Consider the following 21036-nt stretch of genomic DNA (forward strand, 5'->3'; position numbering starts at 1 on the left):
TCAACGTCTATTGAAAGAAAACTTACGGAAAACAAGTTGGTCGTCAGGTAAAAGAAGATATCTTGCAGAGAGTTTCAACCAAATAATTATTTCCATTTTAGTTTTTATAAAAGATAAAAATTCGACTGAGCAATATACTTTTCATCCAGCGTTATCACAAAGAAAAAAATAATTGTATAACAGAAACAAACATTTTCCTTCGAGCTGTCATTTTGTTGAATCATTACACACTCTAAAAAAAAAAGTCCACTCTTTTTCATGAGACTGCTGGATATTGGAGGAGAGTAACTTTTTAGTATCACACAGTATTATGTATTTATATACATAGCAGCAAAAAAGTGCAATGACAACGAGTACTGCGAAGTACAATATCAAAAGACATCACTGCCATACATACACAGTACAAAAATAATCATTCTTCTTTTTAGCAGATGTTTTTATGTCTCCATCAACACAGTTTAGATAATTTAGGAGGTGGGTTTTGACACTACCTGCCAGCACCAATTTAGGCTGAGAGGGATCACCACCCCAGCAGATGGACCAAGATACTCTATAAAAATTCTCATAACTCGGGAATCAATCTCAAGTCTGCTATGAGCGATGGCGAAGTGCCGAACAAATACACCACAGATGCCAGTACCTTGTACAAATGAAGAACTGGAATGTGACATACTATGTTACATGGCCGACGGTCTTGTTAGGAGATAAAAACATAGAAAGCAGAACTACCAGAAATGTTGGAAGTTGACAAGCCAAACCCCGACAAACAGAACAAATGTCATAATGTTTGGTCAGACCAGCAAAGGCTAACATACAAATGTGCACCCAGCTAGTCAAAATGTACAAATGAGACTTTGACAAAACAAATCTGTTTCAACACAGTACCAAAGTTTCAGGGGTGGATTACTACAATTCTTAAGGAGTCTAAACCAATGTTGATTTAACTTGCATACATAAAGAGCAATATCAAATACAAAAATTTTTTAAAACGAATTTCTAACATTCCTTCCGACTTATAAACCAAAAAAATGGCACAGAGATATCTGTCGTTTCAAACAGTTTGATTCACAAACTACAGTCACATAGATGATGTAAAGCACCGGCTATATGGGACACCAAAGTTAACAAACAGAAATAAGACAGCGGGTACCCATGCATTACAAGCTTTAGTGGCCGCTTCAGGATTGATTCTTTCAGCACTTGGGGTGAAAAGTGGCGGTAACCCTGCACCAACTGGGCATTATGACCATACATCAACACCCACCCCCTCAAACAAATATCATTAACAATGATTACATCACATGATCTCAAATCAGCCCATACTGATTAGATCAAAATGAATGTAACAAGAAAATGGGGTGTCTAAGGAGGACTTATCAACGGAGAGTATCAAGTATCAATTCAGGGAAAAATTAAGAACAAAAATTAAAAATTTGGAAGCAGCATAGCATGGGGAAAACTTTCAACAGTAACGGTCAAATGACTAGGACTAGTGTTAAATCCAAAACTTTTCTCACAAGGCCAACTATAGCTCAATGCTTAATCAACAAACACTTGGCTTAACCTGTACCGTATTTTCAGGCCGGCAGAGAAGTCTAAATCAATATAGGCTGGAAGCGGGACATAAGACAGATTGAAAACACAGAAAATAAACAAAATTGAGGCCAAGAAAGTGAGACCTGAGCCAAATCATATGAAAACGATAATAACATTTCTGTAAACAACAAATATGATGGTATAAAAGGCAACATATGTTTGAGTGTTACTGACAATGCACAGTATAAGAAAGCTTGTTCGAACAAATTGGATGATTAACAGAAACAGCAAAAAATAAGACCAACCACACAGACACAGCAGTCAAACCCAAATTAACCGGTGCATAAAAATCATAGTACCCTTGTATGTCTTTAAAATACATTTACAGAAAAATCAAACTCTGTAGTTATCAGCTCCTAAAATATACACTTAAAACGTTTTTTCTGTTTAGTTGTAATAATTGCATTTTTTTTGTTAAAGAATACAAACTTCTCGTCGCAAAAGCAGTCCAATTTCAATTCACTTTTTCCTTCTGCAATTTCAACTTCTATTCTTCCATAAATCAGTATGTTGCCCTACAATTTTCAATCATACAACCTAGCGGTATAAACAAATTGTAGCATATTTACAGATATGCAGCAATTTCAAGATCAAAAGGCAAAAATTTCCGATCTAAGTCTTATTTTGAGACATTATTGGTGTAAAACATTTAGCTCGGAGCTCTTAGTCTGTAGTCATGTGATGCTCTGTGCTGTGCTGTGCTGTGCTGTGCTGTGGGTCTCTACCAAGGAGAACAGGGATCCTTGCAGGTTCTGATGTAGGTTTCCAGCTCCCCGGTACTCACTTTCATCAGGGCTGTATAGGTGGTAAGCTGAGAAAAACACAAAACAGTTCATTTTCATTAGTTCGGAATGACTACTTAAAGGAACAACAAGAAAAAACAGCTAAAAAATTTGTTAAACATTAATTTAGAAACTCAATCAAAAGTGAATACAATGTGATAACCCTGTTCTGCTAACTGCTATAGTTTTGTTTCGGTAAGTGTTTTACGACACTTGCAACACAATAAGGTCATATAAGTGCCGAAGATTAGAGGTGTTACAAGAGAGTAACAAACATAAAAAAAAAGGAGGATAGATAAGGGCGATAGATGTTTGATAGGAAAGAAGGAGCAAACCACAACAGAACACCCGCCAAGCAACTGCTATGTGAATGAGTGTCACGACGCGGTGAAATCAAGCGCACATATATTTTGGGCATGAAGAGTCAATAGTATCATCTTAAATCTTGTTCATTTGTCTTGCATTTGATTTTTTAAAAAGTACCCATCTATCTTGAATAGAAGTCTAGATATTTCCGATTGAAGAAGGCAGGGGTCACCTGGTTTCAGAGGTAAAATTGTCGAGGAAATGGCCACCAAAGTTTGGTAACTTCCATAGCCTGAGAGTTATTGGGAAATGAAAATTTACATCGTTTTTGTATCTTTAATCAATGTTTTTCAGTAAAACCCACTCATAAACGTGTTTCTAAATAGACATAGAGGTGTTGTGCCAAAAAACAAAATTTTTTTAAAATTTGCAAACTGGCAGAAAAAAAGCTGTTTTCTGTTCTAATTTCGTTCTTTTGACGAGCTCCAGATTTCACCTGGATGCTCCACATATTCTGTTGGCATTTAGGCCTGATGTAATCTTGTTGCAGGTTAGTATACAGTTGAAATTGTTTAAGACAACCACCCATGTTTGAGGAGAAAAGTGATTGTCTTAACAAGGTGGACGTCTTGCACAGTGTCATTAAAATATCTTAAAAAGATCCTGGGGGAATGGGAAGTGGTCATTTGTAGTGATGATTATCTAGAATGAGTAGCTGTAAGAGTAGGTGTGACTGTATGTCGTTGGCGGAGGGCTAAAGGTGAGTATGTCCACATTTCTTGTTTTGAGGAAGGAAAAATGGATTTTACGGGCAAAGAGTAAAAGTCATATATAATAGCCACATTAGGAATTGTAATTTTGGCAAAATTACTAGACGGAATGGACTGATATTTACAGAAATGGCGTAAATATCATTTTAATGCTCTGTTTGGAGCTTTGGCCAAAATGAACCTGGTCACTTCTAGCACTCAGCCCACGATAAATGCCTGCCACCCACACAGAAAGCAACAAGCCTAATGTTCCAATGAAAAATTATGTATACCAGAGACAGTGGCAGTCACTGGAGGGTAAAATGGCCGCAGGCAATAACTTTTAATATGTGAGGCAGCGTGGTGGAATCAGGCTCTCGTCAATTTTTAGGCATGTAGAGTTATTAGTATCATCTTAAAGCTTGTTCATTTGTCTTTATTTGTAAGAAAAAAAAATATCCATTTATCTTGAATACAAGTCGAGATATTTACGAAAGAAGGAGGTGGGGGTCACTTGTTTTCAGAGGTAAAATTAGTGAGAAAATGGCCGCTAAAGGTTAGTTATTTCCTTAGCTTAAGAGTCCCTGGCAACTGAAAATTTACATTTTCTGGGTCTTTAATCAACGTTTTTCAGAAAAATCCACACAGAAATGAGTTCTTTAATGGGCATGAAAGATGTTGAGCCAAAAAATCAAAAATTAAATAAAAATTCATAAACCTGCGAAAAAATGCAAGTTTCTTCACTTTGATTACTTTGAAGAGACCTCTAAAGACCACTCGCCACTTGCATTTTTCTCGATATTATATGACAATGTCTCATCATCACAGTCCGAATAATTCCCCTTTTACTTGTTTTGTTTTTCTCAAAACCTAACAATCTGCACCATGTTGGCACATTTTTACACAATCTACAAATATCAGCACCTAAATCAGGGCATGGGACCAAAAAAATTGTATTAAATTGTGACACTGTCCAAAAAGACCACCTGTTTCAGATGACTCCTTTTCTACTTGACAATGGGTGGTTGTCTTGGCCAGGTTTGACTGCACTGGATTATGACTTGCCAACGGAGAGATGTAAGGCACAAGCTTGGGTGGTGGTGTGGCCACCTGTATTCCTCATCTTACACCGATACAGAGTTGAATACCAGTATCTTTACAAACTAAATTATCAAGAAACAATACATGACAAAATAAATGAACGAGATACCTTGTTTAACACTGGCTGAGAGGAGAGAACATTGAATATCCCAGCAAAACCGGTGTTCTGAAACAAGCAACAAAATAAAAACAGGATATAAATAAAAGCAATGAGTAAAGTTCACATATAAGATGAAGGATATTGCACTACAATAATCACTGACTGAGATACAAATAAGTTCAAACTTAAGAATAGAGACGGGTCATAGGCAGAGTAATGTCAGCCTACATCATGAGCACTAACCTATGGTAGGTAAAAAAAGAACAGCACTCATGTGTGCTCATTGTCTGAAAGTGTTTTGTTAATACCTTGCATTTTAATCATTCCTTCATATGTCATGGATCAGGGGGAGGGGAGGGCAACTATTCTTGGATTTTTAAACACTGATAAGTTATTCAAGCGGTGGGACCTCCAAATTTAACGTCCTTTTTCAGCAGATCCAAACATACAATCACAGACAGCACAAGAATATAGAAATACTGAAAAGAAATAAAGGGAGAACAAAACCCCAGAGCACTTCACCACTAGTTGTGCATAACATTACTGTACTTTTTCCCTTTCCTCAACTATTGAAAGAAAAAAAAAATAAACACAAGACCTGCCATATTCACTTGATCTAAAGCTGAGAAAGGTAAAAACCCTAACCAAAAGTTTAACAAATTCACCTTCTGTCCCATGGCGTCCATGCACTTGTGAGCCGGGGCCCGGCGGTCGTCCAGGAAAAGCGGGGCCTCCCAGTGGTCGTAGTTGGTCTCCAGGATGTACCAGCGAGAAGCGTTGGACATCTTCCAGATGTCTACGGCAGCCTCACGGGAACGGGTGATCACAGTGCCCTGAAACACACAGTAATAAAGAAATGTTACCCCAGTCAGGTCATCAGCTACATCAGAGATTACATGGCAGAAAGAGTAACAAAAACCCTTGTAACATCGCTGACTGTTTTAAAATTAGATTATTGAAATTCTCTTCTTGCGGAAATTGTAAATGAATCAACCCGCCACCATCAAAATGCTCAAAATAACGCAGTCCGGCTTATTTTTACAGAGAAAAGAACCCATACCACCACAGTACTGAAAGAGCAGCATTGGCTGCCATTTAAAAGCTGTATTGTGTACAAAGTTTTCTACAATGAATATTTAAATTTATAACGGTACACTAGCCTACCTCTCAAATATCCAAGTAGGTAGCAGCAAGAATTATAAGGCTGTCCAGTGATCAAACAATTTTATTCAAACCAATTGTGAACTACAAATTTCACAGACAGCATGTCTTTTCGTATTATGGTCCTGTCATTTGGAATGACTAACCCCGATATAATAGACACTGGACTTCCCATGCAATGTTTGGAAGACACTGTGGCGTCGGTGGCCTAGTGGTTAGGCTTTCGGACTCGCAACCGTAAGGTCGAGGGTTCGAATCCCATCAGGGGCCCGACATTGTGTCCTTGGGAAAGGCACTTTACACGAGTTTTCCTCACTTCACCCAGGTGGGAATGGGTACCCAGCTATAGATAGTGAAAGATCTTGTCAGTTTGTTAGTGTTTGAGCGCTTAATCAGCTGCTTGCACTGTATGCTTCCCGGAAAGCTGAGAATGTTTCGGAGTGTTCTAAGGTCTGCTGGGGTAATAATATAGTGTTAAAGCGCACAGAGCCTGTTGTTGCGCGGTGATATGCGCGATACCAATGCTATTTATTATTTATTATTATTATTATTAGTCCAATCTGCCGTTCAAATACCCCAAACTACAAAGTCTCTAAAGGCAACCTGTACTGCATTAAAGAACAAATGTCGAAAACCTTGACCTTCTATACTATGGCATTCAACTGAAGGGCAAACTTTCAAAGGCTAGCGAATTAACAACAGCACCATTTGGCAGACACTCACCTCGCCAGACTGATTGCCCCCCAGGATGAAGTAGGCCGGGGACAACATGACCGTGTTGGCGAGCATGGTCCGGGCCTGACTGTAGCTGGTGGCGTTTTCCATAACGTCCCGAGTCAGGAAGCCCATCCACTTCTGCTTGTGGTCGCCTAGCAACCATTTGATGATGCCTGAGTACAAAGACAGATAACAAAATTAACACTTCTTGCTCTGGGTTTAGCATCCACATCATGAACAGAATCAGAAATGGAGATGTTCCTAACACTGCCCTGTTGCTTGTATATTGTTATTTTTGCTATGTATGAACATGATGTAAGTGTTTGCAGTGGCTTCACAAGAATAAATTCACCACGGGCAGAACTACATAAAACCAAATGAGTCGACATGTATGCAACAGTCCAAATTGTCCATGACAGTCACCCATTGTTGAGGATAAAAGTGGTTGTCTTAAACAGGTGGATACCATGGATAGTGTCATTATTATATGGACAGAAAGTAACGCAAGGAGGGGGCGCCAGAAGTGGTCATTTCCACGGGTAATTGTCTTGGACAGGTGGCCGTTCGAGCGGGTATGAGTGATGATACCATATGAAAGATGATTCTATTTCCAACAAGATTTTCAATATAAGGAAATTGGTAAACCTGCAATCAGTATGTTAGAGTGCTGTTACCACACTTGAGGAAGACTTGAAACGTTAGAGAGAGCTAATGTGTCTTGGATTCTTGTTTGTCAAACCTAATTCAAGTCTGCCAACAGGGTCCTTTCAGCTCTAAAATGTGCAAAATTGATGTTGGCTGCCTCACAGTACAATAACAGCCACATTTCACAAGGAAAGAAAAATACTAACACCAAGAAGTAGAGACGATTCTAGTAAACTAATTAGCAATGAACTTCAACACTCAGCACAGAGATGAAGAAGGTTTTAAATGAGTAAAAAGACCAAAATCAATTATAAGAAAAGGGGTGAAAGGTAATAAACAAAGCCTAGGAAGTAAACTTACCAACGAAGCCTCCATCAATGTTGAACCTCTCATCCATGGACATTGTGAAGAGCTTCTGTAAAACAAAAAAACAAGGGATTCTTGGTAATTATAATGGTCTGTGTTTTACACCCCCATCATCAAAGCTATTTATATCATTCAGGAGTTAATGGGACTCTCAGACAAAAGAAACAAAATTGTCAATATCTGCCTACTTTTCTTTCGCAAAAAGTTTTCTTTTCCTTACTCAATGTAGAAACCGGATTTTCTCTATCATGACCTTGATTCACATTACTAAAGGGTATAGGCTTGTTAAGTGAAATGATACACCTTAAAATAAGTATGAACGTTTGAGATAATTTACAAAGATAAAGTTTTAACATACTTGGCCTTGTCAGAAATGAGACAGTTGGTAAGACACAATTCTTTGGCCAGGCCAGCTAGCTTTCATACCAAACGAACATGGGTATGTACAGAAACAAAACCACTATATTCATACCTGCCAACCACTCCAGGACCAAAAATAGGAGTTTTCCTCAGAGTTCTCCCAAAAAATAGAAGTTTGTGAGAAAATAATATTGCGAGTCTCCACAACCCCAGTAGATTAAGATAGCATTACAAATCAAAAATAGCAAACAGGCGGGTACAGCAAATGAACGCCAAAAAAAAAAAGTGTGTTTTCCCTTCATTTACAGTGGGTCCTACAAATATGTGAGGCAGCGTGGTGGAATCAGGCTCTCGTCAAAATAATCAAAGTGAAGAAACTTGCATTTTTTCCGCAGGTTTGTGAATTTTAATCAAATTTTTGTTTTTTGGCTCAACACCTTTCATACCCATTAAAAAACTCATTTCGTTGTGGATTTTTCTGAAAAGCGTTGATTAAAGGCATTGAAATGTAAATCTTCAATTACCACGGACTCTTAAGCTAAGGAAGTAACTAATCTTTGGCGGCCATTTTCTTGCCAATATTACCTCTGAAAACCGGTGACCCCCACCTCCTCCTTTCGCAAATATCTCGACTTGTATTCGAGATAAATGTATATTTTTTTCATCCAAATAAAGACAGGTGAATAAGCTTTAAGATGGTACCAAGAACTCAACATGCCCAAAAATTGACGAGAGCCTGATTCCACCACGCTGCCTCACATATTATGTTTCACAGAAACAACAAACGTACCGGCTTCACAGCTGTCAGAATGCCAGTGTACCCAGCAAAGTTGACGGACTTGAACACAGTGCGACCTCCACTTTGCCAGTCCAAGTTAACAATAAGTGGTCGCAAGCGCTCTGTCACTGCCCAAGTGTTGTTCTTTACATCCCAGCTGCAGACAGAAAATCAGTTATTTCTCTTCATCTAAATAAAAGTTTTACTGCACTTGCAACTCACCCAGGTAGTATGGAAGGTGCTTATTCGTGGCCTATACCCTGATCCAAGCTGTTGTGTTAATGTTATAGACTGCATGGCTGAAATTGTCTTATAAAAGATTATGTACCATGGTTGTAGTCTCTCTTCATAAAGTCGATATTATATAGTTATAAGGTCTTCCCCTGTTCTGTATGTTTCAGACTGAATCTGTGAAGCAAGTTAAATGAAGGAATATAAATAATATTCCTAATTTGGCAATTTTGATCTCGAAATCATTTGTCTATTTGAATTTGTCTGCCCTGAACTCTGGTATTTCAATTTCAAACTGTGATGTCACAAACCAACAGTTCCATCCCTGGATTTCTTTCAGGCACGAATATTTACACTAACACCACTGACCACGTAATCATTTAAGACACTTCCCTCCCCCTTTTTTCCCCAACAACAGACATTTCACAAAATGGAAAAAATTAGAGACCAAACGATTTATTTTTCTTATTCATCCTTTTAAAGCAATCTTCTCTGATTTGGTTGTCCATAGATATCAATGATGATAAAAGCAGTGTGGAAGGTACAACTATGCTTGAGAGGTAGACATAGAAGACGTATTACCTGTATTACCTGTCCTGGGCAACAACGTCATTGCCCACTGGACAGGTCCATAAGTGCTCAGTTCCCCCCAGCACCAAAGCCCGCAAAGTATCCATTCTGATTGTTCCGGCGGCTGTCTGATTATGGCGACGTCTTTCCTTTCCAGATAATCGTTCCTTTCTTCCTTCTCCCCTCTCTATCCCCATTTCCCGCATCCTAATGATTGCGTGGTGTTCTTCTGTCTCCTTGTCTTCTTCATTCCGCAACTTTTTCTCCAGGGTCTTCAACACTTCAACGTAGCTCACCTAAGTACTATTTCCCTCCCCTCAGAACGTGTACTTCTTTGATAACTGATATACTCCAAAGGTGAGACACAGTCAATCCATTCTAGAATCAAGTTAAAACACTTCATGGTATGATCACTCACTTGTATGATCCCTTTGAACATATTTAAAACAAAAGAATAAAACTTCCCAAAGCCAAAAACACTCTAATTCATGTTTTCATATTTCTATTGTACGAGTTTTACGACCCCACGCTGTCACAATTTAGATAATTTAGGAGGTGGGTTTTGACCCTCTGTGTCAGGGTCAACCAGTGCTGAGAAAAATATACCCTCACTACAAAAATACTGAGATACTCAATAAAAATATTCAATACATGATAATAAAACTCAGGTGTTTTGTAAGCAGCAGCAAAGCGCCTAACCTCCGCACCACAGACAGAGGTTCACATTCTTTCACAAACTTGAACAGTGGTGGCTCAGTTGTAGGACCTGATGATCCCTTTCTTTCTTTTGAGCACTTAACAAATAAAATGGCCTGGAAAATTCACTCTGTACATAAAATTTCAATTTGGATTTTGTACTCACCCAATAAAAAGGCCAAAGTCCAGGTTTCTAGCATGATACAGGGCCCCTATAGAAAGAACACAAAATATGTCATGATAAGTTTTATCACAATTGTCATTTTGCACTTTGTATACACTTTACAAGACAAAAAACCGAAAAAAAAGCAGGAGGTTGAATTCTACAATACAATAACATGGGAACATGAGCGTTCAGATGTACAGTCGAAATTGTCCAAGATAAGATGACCACCCATTTTCAAGGAGAAAAGTTGTTGTCTTTGACAGGTGGCCATCTTGGACAGTGTTATTATAATATTATTTTTAACCCAAGGGGGAACCAAGAAGTGGTCATTTCCTACGCACTGGCTGGCAGCTATGCAAATCTTGCACCTATGAAAGAGATAGAAAAGCGACAGACATCCTGAAGCTTTAACCACTTTCAAATTCATAAATTCTGTTGCAATAGATCTGTGATGCTAGACAACAGGTGGGATACCTCCGACGCTCAGTGAGCCTACACAAACTGTAGGGCGCTCTATTTCTTCTGCCCACTTGTTCACTGCTGCATATCAGTTATCTCTTGGCTATTGACCGGCCGGATCATTTTTTACTCTGTGAAAAAAAAAGCCGTTACTTGATTCGTCTCTTTGTTTAATATTTTTTTTTAATTACCTAACTTGAACGTACACAACTGAGAACAGTTTACACTACCACGGTCACTGCATTCAACAACAAACAATGACAGTTTTACACCTGTGCTCACATTTTCCCCACACAACACATTTATTCTATACTCATTTTTTAGTAAGGTTTTACAGCGCTCTGTCCCAACTGCATAAGGTCATACGAACGCCAAGGGGTGGATGGCAACAGAAAAGTCCAGACGAGGAATCCAAGGCTTACTCTGATCGCCTCTCTAGTCTCAACAGTACAAAGTCTGTTTTGACTATCAAGGCATCCAGGAAATAGCAGTTCACAAGTGAGCGACAAACATACAAAAGAAGTAGAGGAAATGACAATAGAAAGGATGAGGAAAGAAAAAGCAGCAGTTCCGGCTATGTTGTACTGGCACAGTATGAGCATGACATTGATAAATCAGATTCTGTACTCTCAAACCCCCAAAATGTATTTAAAAATATCAATGGCTGATAGCCTTCATTACAGTAAAATTTATTTTGCTCAGGTCAGGAACCTTATGGTATTCCAAAAAGAGATTAACTCTTTGACTACCATGGGTCGATCTATCGGCTCCATAACCTACTAGTTCATGGCCAAAAGCCGAATTATCGGCTCGCGCTTTTCTTTCCTTTTCCCTTCCACAATTTGACTCAACCTTTTCGTTTCATGTTTTTAACTGCTGTGCTTACCATACATCAGTCAACCAGTGAAGGAATTTAGCGCCTTTTGTGTTTTATTCTGCTGTTTTTTTGGCATTTTTTCTTGTTTTTTTGACCCGCCCTATGTTGCTCGAATTAATTTACACGCATAGCAACGGAAAAATGGCTGATAACCCATCAGGTTCCCCCCGTCACAACGTTTTTCTGCTTCAAAAGCCCTGGAAAAGTTTGATGGGGAGCTGTCAGTACTTTCCGATAGTGATGTAGGAGGTGATGAAGTTAGACCTGAGTCGGACAGCAGCGACAGCGATGAGATTGAAGATTCGCAAAGAGGGGCATGTGTGCAGCGTTTTTTTCTCTTTTTTTTTCATTGTGAGTGATTTCACCAAAAGTGCGACAACTTTGTATATACTTGACCATTGTGCATGAAACTTGGCTCAGTTAGAGACAATTGGAGATACTTCAGTATGAGTAAGTCATGAAGTGATTGGATTTACCAGCTATACACTGTGAGAAATGTAAGTTGGAAATATTTTGTTTATTTTTTATTTTGTTCACCTTGTGTTCACTTACCTCCCATGTTTGTTTGGATTTATGATTTTTTTCAATTTTTTTTATTAAATTAAAAATATTCTACATTCAATTACCTTCATTTTGGTGTATAACATGTCTGACTTCCCGATGGAATTATGCCCATCAGACACAAAAGAAGAACAGGGGTACTTCTGAAATTCTAAAACTAAGAAATGCCTTGGTCACAGCGCGGAAAACGCCTTGGTAGTCAAAGAGTTAAAGGAAAATGCCTCTGTTTAAAACATGTCGGTTAAATCATGTTAAAATCTTAGTCAGTCAAGATGCGAGATTGTGCAAAAAACCAGGGCAAAACAACGAATAGAAAATAAACGGTCTTTAGCAGGACTATTGGCAAGGTCAGGGAGGTTGATAGATTTTTTTTTTTTAAAGTAAGAGTTTTACGGCACTAGCAACACAATAAGGTCATATATGTGCCGAAAATTAGAGGTGTTACAGGAGACTAACAAACACAAAAAAGGAGGAGAGATAAGGATGATAGAAGTTTGATAGGAAAGAAGAAGCAAACCACACCAGAACACCCGCCAACCACCCACTTGAAAGGGTTCACTGACAAGATCTACATTTTAACCAACATCATTTACACGACCTACTTTTTTTATTTTAACACTGATATGGCCTACTTTTTTTCAGTAACATTCATTGTGTCTACTTTTTCACCATCAGTGACAAGGCATATTTTTTCTACTATCATTCAATTATTCTATCAGCTGTTCTCAATCTTACCCGCACAAAATAACCTTGAGCCTATGTTGACCTACTTCTCTCTATACAAACAGTTAAAATTGTCCAAGACAACCAACTATCATTAAGGAGAAAAGTGACTGTCTTACACAGTGTCATTATAAGGGGGGGAAACATGCCAAGAGGCAAATGGGAATTGGTCGTATGTACAGGTGATTGTCTTGGAAAGGCCGTCATTAAACCAGGTTCGACGGTACTTAAATTGTGTAAACAATATAACCATCACCATGTGTATAAAGCAGGAAACAAAGAATCAACATATATATGAGGCGTGCTGACAAAAGGAGTCACTTTTCGCAATCCAAGAATGGAGATGTCGGCCGAAAATCTACACCGGGGTCAGATTTAGAGATTTTCAACTGATGCCATTTTCTTCAAGTCTACCTTGTCTTTTATCATTCCATACTTACAAATTGTACAAACTCCACCTATAAAGTTGGTGTATCAATTTCCATATAGCTAAAATCCGAGAAGTAACTCTTTTTGTCAGCCCACATCACATATGCTCTCACCTGACGGGTCCTCTGCTACAATAGAAGTGCACACAGTGAAGAACTCGTAGAAAAGGTTGTACAACAACATTTCCCCTGAAAAGGTAAGAAAAAAAACAACTGAAGCTCTAGAAATATGTGTCACACTGACTTTGCTCAGCATGTTGTAAGCATTTAAAAAATCTAATTTAAAGCCAAACCGTAGAACATATTCATAACCCTCCAAATCACAAGTAGACGCAGTTTTTAACACTACAAGCAAAAAAATGTAAGACAGAAAATTTCCCCAATTCCAGTAAATGATACACATAAAAAAGAAGACAAAATTGTATCTTAAGAATTAAGTGGGAGGATAGAACAAGATATGAAGAGCTGAGGGAAAGGACAGGATAAAATGAAATAGAAGTAGAAATAGATGTAGAAAGTGGTGATGGATGGGACACACCTTAAGGAAGCCCAGCAGAAACATTACAAGACAGTCACTGCAGTGGAACCCACAGGGAGCACGAGGCAGGGGTAGGCCACGGGAAACATGGAGGAGATGCGCGGAAAGGGACATGAGAGAGATGAAGCTCACTAGGAACGAGCTTGGAAGGATGGTCCAGGACAGAGATAAATGGAAGGAGCTTGTATAAGGCCTATACCCTGCCAGAGGTGAAAGACATTGCTGATGAAAACTGGATTTTCTTTTTACCCCCTTTCAATAAACTTTCCCCCTGGATGGTCATTTTGCAACTCAGTCATTTGGTAATTTTCTATCTTCCTGGATACTCTCTCATAAAGCCTTGACCAGAATAGTTCAAGTAATTATAGAGGCATAGAATCAACACGTAATACAGCTCATTGTGGTGATGAGGAAGAGGGCAAGCCAATCAGTCAGCTTGTCACAGTGAAAGTGAAAATGATGATAATTGACCCTTCGACAGGAATGACAAAAGATTACAAACTAGAACTTGTATTTTTAGCTCACCCAGGTTTATGCCAGTGTTGTCTGCCAGGCCCTTTATCTCTCCAGCAAAAGGATATGGCAAAGTAGCATCCAAGTCTCCCTGAAACATCAAGTAAAAAGGTTATACAACTTAGGGTACGAATCAAAAGCTAATAGAAATAAAATATGCCAGCAATCTTTTGAAATCAGACACATGTAAGTATTTCTTCAGAATTCGACAAATCACAATAATTTACTGTGAAAGCAGTAGTATATATTAGAAAATTAGAATTACAGAATAAAAAAGATCAAAATTTTAAGAAAATGTATCACGTTCATCTGATTTGTTCAATAGTCATGGTGTTTTTAATAGTTCAGCAATACTAACATTTCCTCCCATCCAGGACTTCTAATGAAAAGATAAATCATAAGAAAATTAAAATAAAAAAGCTACGGGTCTTACCCCTTTGCTATCCAAAAACTCAATAATAGCCTTGGTAGCTGGGCCCCAATCCAAGATGAACTCTTTAAAACTGTCGATGAGAGCTTTTATCTGAGGACAAACATGGAAAAAGTAAAATCTGTCAATGATGGTCAACAACTTCATGAAAGTACAACAAAGCGGAGACCAGGGAAAATAGAGGCCTGTTGTTGCAAGGAGTGGGGCATCGATGGACAAACACAGCCACAGAGGTGGCAGGTGTGAAATAAAAATAGTGATACAATTTTCCACATCTGTACTGGTTAAGACCCAGTAAGTTTTTTAAGAAGAGTTTTACGGCACTTGCAACACAATAAGGTCACATAAGTGCCGAAGATTAGAGGTGTTACAAGAGAGTAACAAGCACAAAAAAGAAGGAGGAGAGATAAGTTAGTTTTAGTAGACGTTTTACGGCACTCCCGACTGCATGTCAACAGAGAAATCTTTACAGTAGTTACAGGGAATCAGACTTACTCTGCTCACCTCTCTAGCTTTGACAGCACAAAGTCTGCTTCGACTATCAAGGCACCCCAGAAATAGTAGGTCACAAAAGTGTGACAAACATACAAAAGAAGTAGAGGGAAAATTAAAATAGTAAGGATTAGGAAAGAAAAAGCAGCAGTTCTCTGTTGTAGATCAGTCCATTTACAATTCTACTATGCATGAAAGAGAAATGTCCCCCCTTTGGGAATGCCCTAGAGACACTTCAGTCAGTGGCAGGAGGAGAGATAAGGAAGATGGATGTTTGATAGGAAAGAAAGAGAAAACCAAACCAGAGCAACCGCTAACCACCCACATCTATACTGGTTAGGACTCAAAAAGCAAGATGAACACAATTAGTGACATCTTGTGCATGTCCTATCCATACAATGTTGGTGTATTGTAACTGTCCATAATTACAACCTAGCCCTGCTGGTGCTTATGTTGGTCACCTTGAACACATACTATCAAAAAAGTCTGGAGATATGTGAGGCAGCGTGGTGGAATCAGGCTCTCGTCAAAATAATCAAAGTGAAGAAACTTGCATTTTTTCGCTGGTTGGTGAATTTTTATCAAATTTTTGTTTTTTGGCCCAACGTCTTTCATGCCCATTAAAAAACTCATTTCGGTGTAAATTTTTCTGAAAAACATTGATTAAAGGCACAAAAAATTGAAATTTGCAGTTACCACAGACTCTTAAGCAAAGGAAATAATGAATCTTTGGCAGCCATTTTCTCACTAATTTTTCCTCCCTCATTCGCAAAAATCTTGACTTGTATTCAAGATAAATGGATATTTGTTTCATCAAAATAAAACAAGTGAACAAGCTTTAAGATGATACCAATAACTCTACTTGCCCAAAAATTGACGAGACCCTGATTCAACCACGCTGCCTCACATTTACTTTAAATTAAAAGGAGAAGGAAAAAACTGATTTTTCAGAAACTGGGAGCAGACCTAGCTCTTTAAACCCCATGATTCTTTGGTAATCTATAATGGTCCCGAGGGCTGGATATAAGTAGCCTTGATGTAATTATGTGACCTCTGCTAAAAGTGTAATAGGGTAATTTGGAGTAAGATGCCCTAGCATGTGTGCCCGAGGCCATTGATATGCACTTCTTGTAAGTAGATGAAGCCATCAGCCGAGGCATGCCCTTGTCTGTCATTTACATAATACGAAGCATTAAATGCCTAAATTTTAGGCAACCAAGCAGTGATGGGAACGCCTCCTACTCAAACAAACAGTTGAGATGTAAAAATGCATCTATACTATCCATAGGAGTCAAGGTTAACAAACACCCAAAACAAACAGTCACCACATAAGTTATAATATAAACAATTTTAAAAAATCAGTGCCTCTCTACACTTCAGTCTCATAGGTTGGTTCTATATGCTGATCAAACAAACTCTTGGAAAGAAAAAATGTTGAAAGCTCAACTTACTGACTAAAATGAGATAAAAAGTGGAGCACATGAACCAAACATGGTTAATCCAAAAACAGCAGTAAACTTAAAGAAAGTAGAAATCCCCATTTGTTTGGGTTTTTTTCCACTATTCAAGCAATCTCTAAACCGAAAAAAATCTGGCTCTCCTACAGATTGTATAAAAAGCAGACTCCACAGTCTTTCATCTTTGCTTCCTCTCAGCCAAAAAAAAAGAAACCTGAAGGTTTCTACAAAAGTCTGAGACTTTCCCGGAGTGCAGTATACCTCTGTGGCCTTGTCCTTGGCAAGCTGAGCCCATCGCTGCTCTGGAGGGAGGTCAAGGTTGATAATATAAGTGCCGACTTTAGTCCTGAGGAGATGACATTACAACGATGAGCGGTGACCTGGACGTTGTAAACAATAGCGTGAAGGGAAATATGTGTCACGATGTGACGGAATCAGGCGCTTGTCAATTGTCTGGCGTGTGTGGAGGTACAGGTATCATCTGAAAGCTGATATATTTGCATGGCTTGAAATGAAATAAATTTATACCCATCTATCTTGAATAGAACTAAAGATATTTGCGATTGCAAGAAGTGGGGTCGCCTGGTTTCAGTGTTGAAATAAGTGAGAAAATGGCCCCCACAGTTTGGTAACTCCAAAAGCTAAAGAGCCCTTGAAAACAGAAAAATTACATGTTGTGCCTTTAATCAATGTTCTTCAGTAAAACTCACATGGAAATTAGTTTTTATATGGACATGAAAGAGGTTAAGCCCAAAAATAAAATTTTCCAGACTTTCGGAAAAATGCCTGTTTCTCCCATTTCTATATTTTGACAAGCCCCTGATTTCACCACTTTGCATAACATATATTTGTTTTTTGGGGTAAAAAGAAGCACATTCATATATATATATATGAATGGTCATAGTGAGGGTAAAAAGAAAGAAAGACAAGCAAAACCAACAGAGGGAATCTTCCCTCACAACAAGCTACATTATCAGATATTAGTAACCTACTCCTGACCCCTCTTCAAAGAAATCAACCCTTACAAAAAATTTCAAAGTTTATTGAATTATACACAAAAACAAGACTAACAAGAAAAGAAAAAACAACAACCAAAAATCAGAAAAAAAAGATATTTTGAAAATCCCCAAGAAAATAACATGAAAACGCGAAAAGTTATAAAAACACAAAAGTACAAGACAAAAATAAAAGTAAATCTAAGAACTTTTCTCTTGAAATAAAAAAAAGGCTAAGAAATTGTTTAAAAAATTAGATAAATACAATTTATTGTGTAAAAAACAACAACAACAACAAAACAAAACACATAATTCAAAAATGAGAAAATCCCCCCCAAATTTTTACAAAATACAACACAACAAAAAATAAAACAATAAGACAATTTTCCTTTCCGAAAATCATATTTTCTTACTCAGTCCGTATTTACAGACCGTTATCGTAAGTAGGTGTAACACTTGAAAGTACTGATAACTGACCTATTTGATAATCGAGATAAAATATTCAAGGACATAACAAGTGACAATTCTATCTCTCTCTGAAGTATGATTTATATAAAATTTAATTCAGATAATGGGACCTAAAAAAACAATCCCTACCTGTCAGTGTAGATTTAAGTGATATGGACTTGAGGTGTTTTTAAAAAGAGCATTTCACCAGAGCACAGCAATCAAAGCCACAAGGATTTCTTTTTTTCTTTTTAGTAGAGGGTTTTACAGCGCTCACAACTGCACAAGGTCATATGAGCGCCAAGGGGTGGGTGTCAACAGAGAAGTCTTTACAGGGAGTCAGACTTACACTGCTCACCTCTCTAGCTTCAACAGCACAAGATCTGCTTCAACTATCAAGGCACCCCGGAAATAGCAGGTCACAAGAGTGACAAACATACAAACAAAAGTAGAGGAAAATGACAATAGTAAGGATTAGGAAAGGAAAAGATCTTTGTCGTAGATCAGGCACAGATATGAGCGTGACATGAATCAGCCCATTTACAATTCTACTGTGCTACGAGAAATGTCCCCCTTTCGGGACCCAGAATGGCCTAAAGACACTACAGTCAGTGGCACTGCCCCGGGGGGAGGGGGAGGATTTCTTTAAACTGGCCACTTCAGTTCACAAAATAAAATTTAGTTTCTTTATTTATTCTTTGTATTCTTTTTAAAACAATTTCCCTCTTGTGCTTGTAAATGAGAATTACCAGCTTCAGTCAAAACAAATTGCTGAAAAATGTTCAGCTATGCTCAACATGCAAATTCTGGACCAGAGAGCTTCAGGATTCCATATGTGCTGTATGTAACCTTCCTCCTGTTCCATTGAAAAGCATAGAAAAGAAGTAGACTCGTTAATGAGGAGAGATGACATGGAAAGTCCTCTGCCTGTCGTCTTCAAGGTCAATAAAAGTATGAGAGTACTGCACAACACAAGTGTGTAATATTTTGCCTCCTGTGCCATATTCCTGAAAGTGTAAATATAAGGTGATGATTATATATGAGTCATCATAAATTTAAGCAGAATTGTAAATAAAATGTTGCTACTATTTGGCATTTGGACAGGGAGCATCCTTATGGACAGCACACGGGCAGTAGTTGTAACTATGAGTTAGAAAACCCAGCATAGAGATAATAGGCCTACTTACTTGGAATCTGGAGGGTATAGGCCCTTTTCACACGTCACCGTCACATTCTGGATGAGAAGACAAAAAATAAAAATTATCAAAACTCTACAAAATAACAATTTACCTTTTTTAACATTCGATGTACAACATCATACTAAATACATTCTCCACCTTGAGGAGTGGGTGAGCCAGAGAATTAAATACAAATACAACCTGACTATTGAAATTTGTTTAAAAGATTGCTAGCTCCAAAAGTACACCATATCAAAAGGCTTGAAAAAGATCTCTCTTTATAAATATCATTGCTGCGCCAAGCCTAACCTTTTCTTTCCCCCACATATTAAATTGATGTCAGGTAGAATGATGAGAATAATGTAGCATGCTTTTCATCTCCTCCCTGCCACTTATTTCTCAAGGCAGAAGTGCCCTGTTGAACTAACAGCTTGAATGTTCTGTGGACTTCTCTGCAGGGAGTGCCAACAAAGACTCAATGTCAGATAATGACTAATCAATGCAGAAAGTAAATCAGAAAAGAGAAAAACATATTTGCATTTTTATTTTTTTTCGATGACACAAAAAATTCCTCTTCAAAAGACATTTTTCTATTACAGGGTGTACCAACAATAAATCTTTGCGTTGAAATTTTTAAAAAATGGGGGAAAAGTTTTCAAAGTTCACTTTAACAGAATTTCTTAATTTCTTACCCTGAAGCAAATTTTGTCGGACTTTTTATGCTCTTTTATCTTCAGTTTTTGCTCCCCAATGATATAATTTTAAAAAATATTTCAATATATTTTGGCAATTTTCTAGTTCGGAATATTTTATATTTTATTCACATATTTTTGCTGAATTCAGTTATTATAAGGGTAGGATAGGAAGATATGCATTACATAATAAATTAATATAACAAAAATAATAATAGAAATAACTTTTGGATAGCGCATTATATCCCCACCCAACAGCAAACTCTCATTATGAGATCTGTACAATCTATATATATATATATATATTATCAGTCCAGTTGACCCAAGAATACTCAGCTTGATTTCTCAGGATACATACAGTGCAAACAGCCAATTAGGAGCTCAAACACTAACAAACTACCAACTGAAAATGTTTAATAACATTTGTGCCCCGTGCGCTCATATGACCTTATGCAGTTGCGAGTGCCGTAAAAAACATTTACCAAAAAAAAAGGCCGGCTCAATTTCTCCGAACGCTTAGGAAAATAAACTTGAACTCTATTTCTCCAAATAGTTTCTGTTTTCGAGATTAAAAAAAAAATTTTTGCGAATGGAGTAGCACGTAGTCTCAGTGTCACGTACACGGTAACCGGGCATATAGCCTCAATATCTACGTACACTGTAACTGGCAACCGGGCACGTAGTCTCAGTGTCACGCACACGGTAACCGGGCTGTTCAGAACTCTAAGTTCAGTTTTTGTCATCTGGTGTTGCCTTCATCCCCACCCCTACCCCGACTGCACTTTAAAAAAAAATAATCCCACCATTCCAGAGCCCTATACTTCGCAGCGCACAGACTTGGAATGAACTTTGGTGACCCCCTACCGGTACTCACAATGTGATGCGCACGCACAGGTTCACTGACTGGTCACGATGGCAAGCC

The 21036-nt window shown here is 38.1% G+C and overlaps 1 protein-coding gene across 1 annotated transcript; it reads right to left on the minus strand.

The window, feature by feature from the left end:
• Nucleotides 1-427: 427 nt before the first annotated feature.
• On the minus strand, nt 428-19478 carry LOC101849734 (acid ceramidase; the record flags this gene model as incomplete). The annotated part of the gene is given in 12 exon segments (XM_013089189.2): nt 428-2407; nt 4644-4700; nt 5300-5467; nt 6519-6685; nt 7518-7572; nt 8674-8818; nt 10325-10370; nt 13487-13561; nt 14436-14514; nt 14857-14946; nt 17064-17148; nt 19432-19478. Coding segments are annotated over 12 exon segments (1104 nt in total), but the record flags the coding sequence as incomplete, so codon positions are not given.
• Between the last annotated feature and the right edge of the window lie 1558 nt (nt 19479-21036).

Source organism: Aplysia californica, unplaced genomic scaffold (assembly GCF_000002075.1).
Source record: "Aplysia californica isolate F4 #8 unplaced genomic scaffold, AplCal3.0 scaffold00891, whole genome shotgun sequence".
Taxonomy (NCBI): domain Eukaryota; kingdom Metazoa; phylum Mollusca; class Gastropoda; order Aplysiida; family Aplysiidae; genus Aplysia; species Aplysia californica.